The sequence below is a fragment of the Podarcis liolepis genome (genome assembly GCF_965112155.1).
Source record: "Podarcis liolepis genome assembly, chromosome: 8".
NCBI lineage: Eukaryota > Metazoa > Chordata > Lepidosauria > Squamata > Lacertidae > Podarcis > Podarcis liolepis.
Genome location: NC_139560.1, coordinates 58,209,928 through 58,222,248, shown reverse-complemented (window position 1 = coordinate 58,222,248; position 12,321 = coordinate 58,209,928). Strand labels below are relative to the sequence as shown.

General features: G+C 42.6%; 1 protein-coding gene across 9 annotated transcripts in view; it reads right to left on the bottom strand.

Annotated features, from left to right (window-relative positions):
• DCDC2 (doublecortin domain containing 2) overlaps positions 1-12,321 on the bottom strand; it is a 51,868-nt gene that overhangs the window by 17,025 nt on the left and 22,522 nt on the right. For all 9 annotated transcript variants that reach the window (XM_083518722.1, XM_083518723.1, XM_083518721.1 and 6 more), the window contains 2 exons: positions 4,851-4,927; positions 4,632-4,763 (listed from right to left, as the gene is read on the bottom strand). In XM_083518722.1, coding sequence (XP_083374848.1) covers positions 4,632-4,763; positions 4,851-4,927 — 209 coding nt within the window. The remainder of the gene's footprint in view (positions 1-4,631; positions 4,764-4,850; positions 4,928-12,321) is intronic.

The following is a 12,321-nucleotide window of genomic DNA, read 5'->3' as shown; positions in this document are numbered from 1 at the left end:
GTTTTTAACAACAGTTTTTGAAATTGGGGTGAGCTGTTTCTTTAAAAGCATTTCTCAGTTGCTTAATATTTAAATCTCTAAGCTCAGTTGGACTGTTGGCTTTGAGGGGTGCAGGATTGCTAAATGCATATATTGCTGATATAACAATAACAATAACAATAACAATAATAAATAATTTTATTTATATCCCGCCCTCCCCAGCCGAAGCCGGGCTCACCCTCTATAACTCTGAAATTTCAGGTTTCCTAGAATACTTTTTTGGGGAGGGGCATGTTCTATCACTTGCAGAAACCAAACTTAGCATTTTGTAACCACTTACGTTATACCAAACAAAAAGGCAAATCTACCAGCATCTCTTAAATATCCTGGGAAGCTCTGTTCCACACCTGCACCACTAATAAGAGCCACTAGATGGGATGGAAGGCCAGTTCATCTATAGTGTGCTTTAAAATGCTGATGGGAAATCAGTGTAGTTAATTATTCAGCAGTCTACTGGTCAAAACCTTAAAGAATTCAGCAAGTGTAAGGCCCCCTTAAAGGAAACGTCACACTTTTAAGTACTTGAGCTCAGAGTGCAGTAATTCTTCCACATAGCTCCATACTGACCATTGACTGTGTTGTCCACTTAAACTTTGCAATGTGCTCCTCAGATCAGAAAAGCTCTGAGGTTATTAAGAAAAAATACTGACACCAAGACAAATTGCCAACAAAACCCATTTAGAACTGGCCAGATTTTGAGACATTCTAACTGATTTGTTAAAATGTGCACGTCTACTTGAATTTCCCATAGCCTAACTGGGTTATTGTGCATGTAGCTAAACTACTGTTTGACATGCAGTTGCGGAGCATTCACTATGCTAGTAACCCGTATTGAAATGTTAGCTGATGGAAATGAACCCGAATGTCACTTATAAGATTAAAAAAAAACTGTGACATGAAGAAATTTATTTATTTATTTCACAAAATTTCAGGATGACCCTTCAGCACAGACAAGTGATTGCAAGGCACTTTCCAATTAGTATAAAACAACATTAAATAATTCAACAGTAAAATGCAATCATTAAACCCAATCATTGGCAAGACACAACAGTACAGGATAAACTTCTGAAGTTATTAGAAAACCTCACTAATTTCCTCCCTGAATTCGGTAGTGGACATTACTTCCTTCTTTCTTTTTAAGCAGAGAAAAAGGGAATTGACCTTCACCAATTTTGCTACAAGTTTAAAGTGAAGTTTTACACAAGGTAGGTTGTGATGGCAGCCAAATTTTCAGCGAGTCTGCATAGTATAGGAGCGAGTGTTGGACCAAATCGCCAGTTGGCCATGAAGCTTAATGGACAGCCTTAGAGACAGTCCCTAACTCTCAGCCTGATGTACACAGCCATGAGCTCCTTGAAGGAAGGCAGGAAATATACATGTGAATCATTGTGAATGAATGAATGAATGAATGAATGAATGAATGAATGAATGAAGTCTATAGCAAGTGAGACAGAAGACCTGCTTGTCCCAATGAGGTTAGACAAGTAGGTAAGATTTTAGACAAGTATATTGGTGCAGAGGTAATACACCATACACTGGTTATACTGCAAGCAGACGTTTCCATTTTTATTCAGCTTATGCAAAACAAAACAAAACTCTCTCACATGAGCAACCAGTTACCACTAATTCCCAATGTTGCCACAGTCAGGGACCACCCATCACTGGAGCAGTCACCATAAACAGGGCGATGCAGCGCACCAGCCATGACTCAAGCAAACATAAACACACATTTCCCATGCTGTGATTTTTATCACAGATGTGATTGATAGGCATTCTTCCATTAACTAGAATTATAACTGAGGGAACTGCCCTTAGACACTGGAGTTCACATGGTCAAATGGAGCTTGTGTGCATAGGAGGAAGGTTCCTTGAGAATTACAACTTCTGCAGCCCAATCTAAACAGGTCCTCTGCTTCAGGCGGAAGTGGCTGTAGGCATGTGCAAACTAGAGGGATGTGCTCAGAGCTGTCAGGCTGGAATGTCACATCCACTTGTCAAATTTGGCCTGCCAGGGAGCAGGGAAATAAGGATCTGACCCGCCAGCCAGATGCAGTTCACCACCCCTGCTCAGTGCTATTGTGATAGGAATTTTGAGGTCTTAGGTATATGTTAAATGTTCATAAGTGTACCAACCAAGCAAGCACGTACATAGTTTAGCACAGGAAGACCGACCTGAAACCATTTTGATTCCCAAACTGAGCAAATGTTTTCTCTGCAAGGTCAAATCCTGTCTTAAGGGCACATTTAAGATATGAATAGGGTGTGAGCCTGTGACCTGGCCCAGGAACTAAGAATTTATCTTTACAAAAGACTGGCCAGGCTCCCCATGTAATCCAATCAAGTAACCTGCCAGACAGGAGATAAACAAGGACAGGAGAAAAACAACATTCAAATTTCTGTTTTAGACCGCCTTTTCTGTGATGTAGGTATGATGTATCTGGGGGGTGGTCTTAGGTTACACCCCTTCTGTGATGTATTTATGATGTATGGACGGGTGGTCTTGAGCTCCAGGGAAGGGAATTTAAAATGTCTACATAAGGCCTTGCACGCCATTGTTCGGGGTTCCTCCTCCCTCCTGTGTGTGGTGAGTGCGGACCCTGTTGCAACAGATCAATAAAGATCAAGCTTACTAGCTGATTTGCTTCTCAATATTCTCTGGTTGGCCTCTGTTATTTTCTCCTACCAATAGGCAACCTACGTAGGACTCTATATGGGCTCTTGGATACCCCATATGGGTAGAAGGGCAGATTTTGTTTACAACACTATACAGGGTTTGATGTATGCATAATGTTTCTGGGGGTGGTCTTGATCTAGAGGATGGGAATTTCAAAAGTCTTTATAAGCCATTGCACAGCATTTTTGTGTGGTCTTCCTCTCCTGCGTGTGAGGGGAGTACCCTGTTGCAACAGATCAATAAAGATCAAGCTTACTAGCTGCTTTGCTTCTCAATATTCTCTGGTTGGCCTCTGTTATTTTCTCCTACCAATAGGGAACCTATGTAAGGACTCTATATGGGCTCTTGGATACCCCATAAGGGAAAAGGGCATATATTTTTATTTACAACAGTGGCTAACCTGACCGCCTGGCAGGGGAGTCATTGCTGCTTCCTGGAAGGGAAGTGGGAGAAGCAAGGCAAGGGAGGGTAGCAACGTGGGAACACACTAGCAGGGCCAATCCAGCACTCCTACTAGTACATTTGCAATGCCAACTTCCTACCACCTTACCCCTCTCAGTAAACAACAGCAACACAGCTGCCAAGTAAGTGCCCCCATTGTCCGCAACTGAAATGTAATGCACAAGCTGTGCCATTTGTATGGCTACTGATGTGTGTAATTGAGGAAAAAGCCCACACTAATGTTCAGATCGGTCTTGGCTGTACTGAACCCTCTAAACGTTGCATCCATTTCTTTAATGAAGAGTTTTTACGTTTTTCAGAATCAATGGCCTTTACTGGAAGCTAAGCTAATGATAGTTCAGCTACCACAAGTCACAATAGCTAATTTGTTAATTATTAAACAAGCAATGATAAATCGTACTAGCTAGCTCAATGTGTCCTCTAACGTTTTAAGAAATCAAATGCAAAAACTGGATTTACAGGAAACATGGAAAAAACAAAAGGGAAGAAACACAGTGTGCTGTACAAATGCCTCTCAAGGTAACATGCTTTACCTTTTGGGTTTTCCCAAACAAAAGCTCTCTTTTGGACCTGGACCAGTTTGCTTTCAAACCAGAACTGGAAACCCCCAATCCAGATGTTAACAGCAAACTATTGGGACATTCCAACAACATGCAGGGTCATGCAAACCATCCCTGTCTTTCAAGTGCTGCCCCAAGTTTTCCATATTGAGTGGGAAGATCTCTAAAAGGGGTTTCTAAGCATGTTCGTATGAACACAGGGTTCCTGGTCACTTGGAGACTTCTGTGTTCCCTTCAGACCTTCACACTGAATGTAGGAAGTCAAGGTGACCCACATGGGACAGAAATGTTGAGGACAGGACAGCGTGCCTCTGCTGCCCTCTTCACTCTGAATGTCTGAAGGTGGCTTTTGACTTACTGTGAACAACGGAATGAAGAAAGGTATTCAAGCAAAGATGAGAAGGCAGAAGCACAGAAGTCCTAGAATGGTTTGGCCACAGGGAAGATCTAAGCCAATGCAGTTTCCCCCCCAGCACTGTCCTATAGTTACCTGAGCCATTATCATAGTCGTGTACATGGGGTGACCCAGGTGTGCTCAGGCACACAGTAATGTTTATTTTAAAATAGTCTGGAGATTGTGGTGAGGAGAAATTACAGAGCGGAAACCTAAGGATTTCCCAGGCTGCCTATATGGCAAGACACTACCTGCCAGCTGCAGCCGATGCAAGGCAGCCAATACCACTTTCAGGTGCCACTGCAGAGCATCAACTGAGCAAATAGTTCATGCATTTGCTGGCAGCTTCTACCAAGTAGCAAACGGGCTGAAAACCCAGTTTATGATGTATATGTACAACATTAGAGCACTTTCGCCCCTAGAACTTGGTCCTGCTCAGCTGCACCTTGCTAGCAAAAACCTGAAACTGTGGTCACATTGACAACGTGCCATTTCATCTTACCTGTGCACAGCGCCACTTCTGAGTGTAACCTTTTCAGTAACCATTTCAAGAACATGATCCCATTGATTCAGTGCTCTTCTGGGGATGAAAAGACGCACGGCCGGGCTTATGAGGTCACCATTAGCAATCAGGCTAAGAAGAGGACAGGAAAAGTTGCAATCAGTTGGATGTTCTTCAAAATAATGATGCTCAAACTGCCTATCAGAAAACCCAACTTACAAAACAGTGCAAGGCTCCTGAAGAGGCTTTCTAAACCGGGCAGACACATTGATTCTGCTGTGGGAAACTGGCTTCACCTGAAAGATTTAAAAAAATAAATAAATCAGCAACTGATTCTGTCTCAACTTGTCATTATGTCAACTTTTAAAATCTTAACCTTATTCTTCCCAGGACCAATTTTCTAACAGAACCTTAAGCATAGTACATACCACTCTGGTTTGTAGTCATGTTTTATTTGTGCTTTTGTTGACATTGTGCTTTTCACTTTCTCATCAAAATCCTTCGTTTTTCTTCTTCGTCGTAGCTGTGTTATTTCTAGCCACGACTTCCCTGAACTTCAAAAGTTAATTAGTGCCTACCGATTTGCAAGTGGTGTTGCTGAGTCACAGGAAATTTGGCCTCCCAGTGTCAGATCTGCTAATTTCTTGGCTGTTTCTCATAGTCCATGTTCAGCGGCTTGGAAAGAAACCTATCTCCCATTTGATACCAGCCAGGAGGCTATCAAGCTATATCCACCTTAACAGCTCCTCATGTCTAAATGAGGCAAAGTATTGGTTTAGACATAATATTCTGTAAAAGCAGTCCAAACCCAGTTCAGCAGAACATATCTCAGCCTATTAATCCTATACATACATGAGGCTTGTGCCTGTGGGCATTGTCCTCATGCACCCCTTCCCTCCTTTCTGTGCCATGTTTAAAGATTCCCTGTGTTAGGGGACAGTCCAACCCCAAAATCCACAGGGACAAGAGAGTTGGGAAATGGTGGATCTCTGGCATAAGCATCAGATCCTGTCTGAGCTGTAGATACACTACCATAATCCCATCTTCCCGGCAGAGCCAGGCCTCAGCTGGCTGAACCAAAACCCTTACGCCAGCACAAGCCCCCCAAAAATGGCCATCTCAGGGGAGTGGCAGGCAGTGTTGGTAGCAGGCCAGAAGTGCCAACTTGGCCCTACGACCATGGATGCCTGGGGCCATGGGTGCCATGGAGTGTGTATGGCACTGGCACTGAAATTTGTGGGTGCCCAGCCTCCTCATGGGGAATTTTGTGGGTGCTGGGTCACCCAGATCCCCAGGGAGTTGCCACCTATGTAACAGGCTATTTTTGCACCCACCACAAAAAGTAAGCAACTTTAATTCTTGAATTAGAGAGGAACCATGAACTGGAAGCATGATGTCCCAGGGAGAGGGAGAGATTTCCTTAGAAAGTATTCTAAAAACTAGCAATATTTTTCAGCTCCCTAGCTTTTCAGGTACTGCTAGAGCTTTTGCTCTACATAGTGGGTCACAAGGACTAAGTGTAGAAGTATTTATCTAGACAGTAATGGATTCCAATGATGATTTATTAACTATTATTTCCATTTATATCCCACCCTTCAGAAAAGAAAATCACACAGCCCAGTGCTTCTACACATATATTCAAATGCACTTCTGAGCCCTTTCAAAACTTCCAGGATGACACATCCTTGCACTCAATTTTCATACTGACATCCAGTAAGCTACACCTGCAGTTAAAATACACTCAGAACTACCCACTTACGGTACCCCAGTAAAAGTTTCAGGCAAACTATTACAGAATTTGGACTGCTAATGGGGCAGCCTGGCACATCTAACCAGTGGGAAATCAAATCTTTTTCTAGATGGTGTTTTGTATGTGACTTCAGAGGATGTTTGCCTTCTAACATTGCAGAGCTAAAGAAAGACTCACTAATCATAAAGAACAAGCCATTGAAAAGATTCCCAGAAGTGTGCAATTAATTAGTTTCCTGAAGCTGATGAAACCTATCAAAGCTTCTCGACAGGAAACATAGAGTATGTTTCCTTCTTTGAGTCCTTGTGGAAATAATCCACCCTCGCAATGATGTGGGGAGGTCAAAAAATATATCTGAAGGGGTGTATATCTTCCAAATATAGATGTTGCAGGAATCTGATTTTTAAATGAGCCTCTAATCAAAGAGTCATTAGTATTTTTGCACTCCTTTGGTGCGTCTGGAAAACAAAACAGTTCCATTCTAAAATAAGCCAATCATTTGGGAGTGCATGGTGTGACCAAGGCATGTTATTTTCTTTTGAGAATAATTACAAAGTTATGCTGATTTGTTAAGTGTGTTTCAATGGAATGCACATCATTATACAGACAAAAAAAAATACCCCTGAAACACACAACTATCAAACAATAGGAAAAATGAGCACATTACCATTTCAGGACCTACTGAAATCAAGAGACACAAATAAGTCCACTGATTTCAGTTGGTCTACTCAGAGTAGAGCAGAGACATCACCTTGCCAACAAAGGTCCGTATAGTTAAAGCTATGGTTTTCCCAGTAGTGATGTATGGAAGTGAAAGCTGGACCATAAAGAGGGCTGATCGCTGAAGAATTGATGCTTTTGAATTATGGTGCTGGAGGAGACTCTTGAGAGTCCCATGGACTGCAAGAAGATCAAACCTCTCCGTTCTTAAGGAAATCAGCCCTGAGTGCGCACTGGAAGGACAGATCGTGAAGCTGAGGCTCCAATACTTTGGCCACCGCATGAGAAGAGAAGACTCCCTGGAAAAGACCCTGATGTAGAGAAAGATGGAGGGCACAAGGAGAAGGGGACAACAGAAGACGAGATGGTTGGACAGTGTTCTCGAAGCTACCAGCATGAGTTTGACCAAACTGCGGGAGGCAGTGGAAGACAGGAATGCCTGGCGTGCTCTGGTCCATGGGGTCACGAAGAGTTGGACACAACTAAATGACTAAACAACAACAACAACAACTCAGAGTAGGCATTAGTTGGATATGAGATCATTCCATGATTCTGGAGTTTACACTGCAATTAGGTAAAAAAATCCATTTTCTGAGAATTATAGAGATTAAGGGTGAAATATGCCCATACAGTGGTGCCTCGCAAGACGAAATTAATCCGTTCTGCGAGTCTCTTCGTCTAGCGGTTTTTTCGTCTTGCGAAGCAACCCTATTAGCGGCTTAGCGGATTAGCGCTATTAGCGGTTTAGCGACTATTAAAGGCTTAGCGGCTATTAAAGGATTAGCGGATTAGCGGCTAAAAGGCTATTAGCGGCTTAGAAAAAGGGGGGGAAGCGGAAAAAAATCGGAACACTTGCAAGTTGTTTTCGTCTTGCAAAGCAAGCCCATAGGGAAAATCGTCTTGCGAAGCAGCTCAAAAACGGAAAACCCTTTCGTCTAGCGGGTTTTCCGTCTTGCGAGGCATTCGTCTTGCGGGGCACCACTGTACATATTTTCAAGTGTAAGAGTAAAGCAACGAACTTCTCAGAAAAATCTATTTTCTTAAAAACAAAACTTTAAACAAAAGTTCATATACACTATGATTACCACGGGCCAGAACAAAACACGCACATAGTTTTTAGAGGAGGAAAACAAGAAAAAATATATTCTAAATGAAATAGTGGATATATGATTTTTGTGGTTCATGCTGTGGCCACAGACATGTGATCTGACAGTAAGTTTGGAGTAGCCCAATGCAAAAACCCTGAGGATCCATGTGGATCCATGCTTTGTAACCACGGAGGAGGGAAGGAAGGGGAACCATGGATCCTCTGCTCACGACTGCAGCAGATCCCCCCCGCCACCCGTAGGCATTCACTCCATAACACGCACAGACATTTCCCCTTACTTTTTAGGAGGAAAAAAGTGAGTGTTATGGTGCAAAAAATACGGTATCCCTTTTCATACAACCAGTGAACACGTTAGAGGGAAGGAAGAGCTCACAGCAACTGACCCCATTCCCAGTCTCAGTTCATTCATTGGATCTTTTTTATCAAAGCCATACAAGTTATACTCTCATAGGCTTTGTTTAGAAAATCAGATGGATAAATCGGTTCAGGAGCAAGGACAGCATTCATCGGTTTATCTGAAAAGAGCCACTGGTTAGCCCTAATAAAAACAATATTCAGCTAACTCTGCAGCTTTCCTGATTAACATTTGCTTTGACATTTGTCATTTTGGTTACAAATAGAGCTTTGTTTTCACAGATTTGATTACACCAAATACCAAATATATGTTTGCTTATAGCAGATACTGCAGTGAGTTCCCTAAGCCTGCATCTTGTATGCATTTTCTCGTAGAGACAGACAGATTCACATATTTAGGCCTCCTGCACTGTCCATAGTTACATACTGTTTGCATTTTATTGAGGCTGGGAGATCTGATGCCAACTCTGATAAGCACAAGGGGATTTCTCCTGTGCCATTTCAGAGGAGGAAAGGGAGTGCTTTGAGTTCAGTGTGGGGATGCAGAATGTGCTCTTCTGCCCCACTAATGGTGAAATTATTCACAGGCAAAACAATCAACTGAGGGACAGCCTGTAAAATACTTGTGGTTGGATTACTCTTTTCCTGAACATTTTTGTTTTGGGGAAAAGCACAAGCAAAAGACTGCAGACTTGAAGAAGAAGAATAATTTTATTATTTATACCCCTCCCATCTGGCTGGGTTTCCCCAGCAACTCTGGGCGGCTTACAGCACATAAAAAAATGGTAAAACATTAGCCCTTAAAATATCCCGGTACAGGGATGCCTTCAGATGTCTTCTAAAAGTCAAAATAAAAAAATTCCTTCCAGTAGCACCTTAAAGACCAACTAAGTTAGTTCTTGGTATGAGCTTTCGTGTGCATGCACACTTCTTCAGATACACTGAAACAGAAGTTGCCAGATCCTTCTATATAGTGAGAAGGTGGGGAGGGGTGTTACTCAGAAGGGTGGTGGGAATGGGAGATAGGCAGATAGCCGAGAGAGCCTCTTGACGACTCTTAACGACTGTAATAGGTCTTACAGGAAAAGGCAAGGGGTGGGAAGGTGAGAAATGGTTTAGTTATGTATAGTGAGATAAGAATCCAATGTCTTTGTTCAGCCCAGGTCTTTTCATGGTATTAAGTTTGGTAATGAGTTGTAATTCAGCCGCTTCTCTTTCCAGTCTATTTCTGAAATTCCTTTGTAGTAAAACAGCTACTTTGAGATCTTGTATAGAATGTCCTGGGAGATTGAAGTGTTCTCCTACTGGTTTCTCTGTTCTGTGATTCTTGATGTCAGATTTATGTCCGTTTATTCTTTGGCGTAAGGTTTGGCCTGTTTGTCCAATATAGAGAGCTGAAGGACACTGTTGGCATTTGATGGCATACACAATGTTAGACGATGAGCAATTAAATAGTCCCGAGATGGTATGTGTGATGTTGTTGGGGCCAGTAATGGTGTTGTCCGGGTGTATGTGGCAGCAAAGTTGGCATCTGGGTTTATTGCAGGCTCTGGTGCCAGTGTCTGTGTTAAGTCTGGTTGTAGTATTATTGTGGGTTAGGAGTTGTTTAAGATTGGGTGGTTGTCTGTAGGCAATGAAAGGTCTTCCTCCCAGAGCTTGAGAAAGAGAACTGTCATTGTCCAGGAGAGGTTGTAGATCTCTGATGATGCGTTGTACTGTTTTAACTTGGGAGCTGTATGTGATGACTAGAGGTGTTCTGTTATTTTCTTTTTTGGGTCTGTCTTGCAGCAAGTTCTCTCTGGGTATCAGTCTGGCTCTGTTGATCTGTTGTCTAACTTCATCTGCTGGGTATTTTAGTTCTGAGAAGGTTTGCTGTAGATCCCTTAGGTGAGAGTCTCTGTCTGTAGAATTGGAACAGATGCGGCTGTAACGTAGTGCCTGGCTATATACAATGGACTGTTTGGTATGTTTGGGATGGTAGCTAGAGGCATGTAGATATGTTTGTCGGTCAGTTGGTTTGCGGTATAAGGTGGTGTCTATGCGCCCATCCTGTATTTTTATAGTAGTGTCCAAAAAATGTATTTCTTGCATAGATTGATTCATTGTAAGGTTGATTGTGGGGTGAAAATCATTAAATTTCACCAGAAATTTAATGATTTTCACCCCACAATCAACCTTACAATGAATCAATCTATGCAAGAAATACATTTTTTGGACACTACTATAAAAATACAGGATGGGCGCATAGACACCACCTTATACCGCAAACCAACTGACCGACAAACATATCTACATGCCTCTAGCTACCATCCCAAACATACCAAACAGTCCATTGTATATAGCCAGGCACTACGTTACAGCCGCATCTGTTCCAATTCTACAGACAGAGACTCTCACCTAAGGGATCTACAGCAAACCTTCTCAGAACTAAAATACCCAGCAGATGAAGTTAGACAACAGATCAACAGAGCCAGACTGATACCCAGAGAGAACTTGCTGCAAGACAGACCCAAAAAAGAAAATAACAGAACACCTCTAGTCATCACATACAGCTCCCAAGTTAAAACAGTACAACGCATCATCAGAGATCTACAACCTCTCCTGGACAATGACAGTTCTCTTTCTCAAGCTCTGGGAGGAAGACCTTTCATTGCCTACAGACAACCACCCAATCTTAAACAACTCCTAACCCACAATAATACTACAACCAGACTTAACACAGACACTGGCACCAGAGCCTGCAATAAACCCAGATGCCAACTTTGCTGCCACATACACCCGGACAACACCATTACTGGCCCCAACAACATCACACATACCATCTCGGGACTATTTAATTGCTCATCGTCTAACATTGTGTATGCCATCAAATGCCAACAGTGTCCTTCAGCTCTCTATATTGGACAAACAGGCCAAACCTTACGCCAAAGAATAAACGGACATAAATCTGACATCAAGAATCACAGAACAGAGAAACCAGTAGGAGAACACTTCAATCTCCCAGGACATTCTATACAAGATCTCAAAGTAGCTGTTTTACTACAAAGGAATTTCAGAAATAGACTGGAAAGAGAAGCGGCTGAATTACAACTCATTACCAAACTTAATACCATGAAAAGACCTGGGCTGAACAAAGACATTGGATTCTTATCTCACTATACATAACTAAACCATTTCTCACCTTCCCACCCCTTGCCTTTTCCTGTAAGACCTATTACAGTCGTTAAGAGTCGTCAAGAGGCTCTCTCGGCTATCTGCCTATCTCCCATTCCCACCACCCTTCTGAGTAACACCCCTCCCCACCTTCTCACTATATAGAAGGATCTGGCAACTTCTGTTTCAGTGTATCTGAAGAAGTGTGCATGCACACGAAAGCTCATACCAAGAACTAACTTAGTTGGTCTTTAAGGTGCTACTGGAAGGAATTTTTTTATTTTGACTATGGCAGACCAACACGGCTACCTATCTACTTCTAAAAGTCAGATAGTTGTTTATTTTCTTGACATCTGATGGGATGGTGTTCCACAGGGCAGGCACCACTACCAAGAAGGCCCTCTGCCTGGTTCACAGTAACCTCACTTCTTGCAGTGAGGAAACTACCAGAAGCCATTGGAGCTGTACCTCAGTGTCCAGCCTGAACAATGGGGGTGGAGGCTTGGAGGATCAGTTGGGCAGAAGAATAAAGAGGCTTGACCCTGCTAGGATCTTTCCTGTTCCAAATTGCTCACTCTCTGCTCCTTTTTCCCACAGGGTTGGAA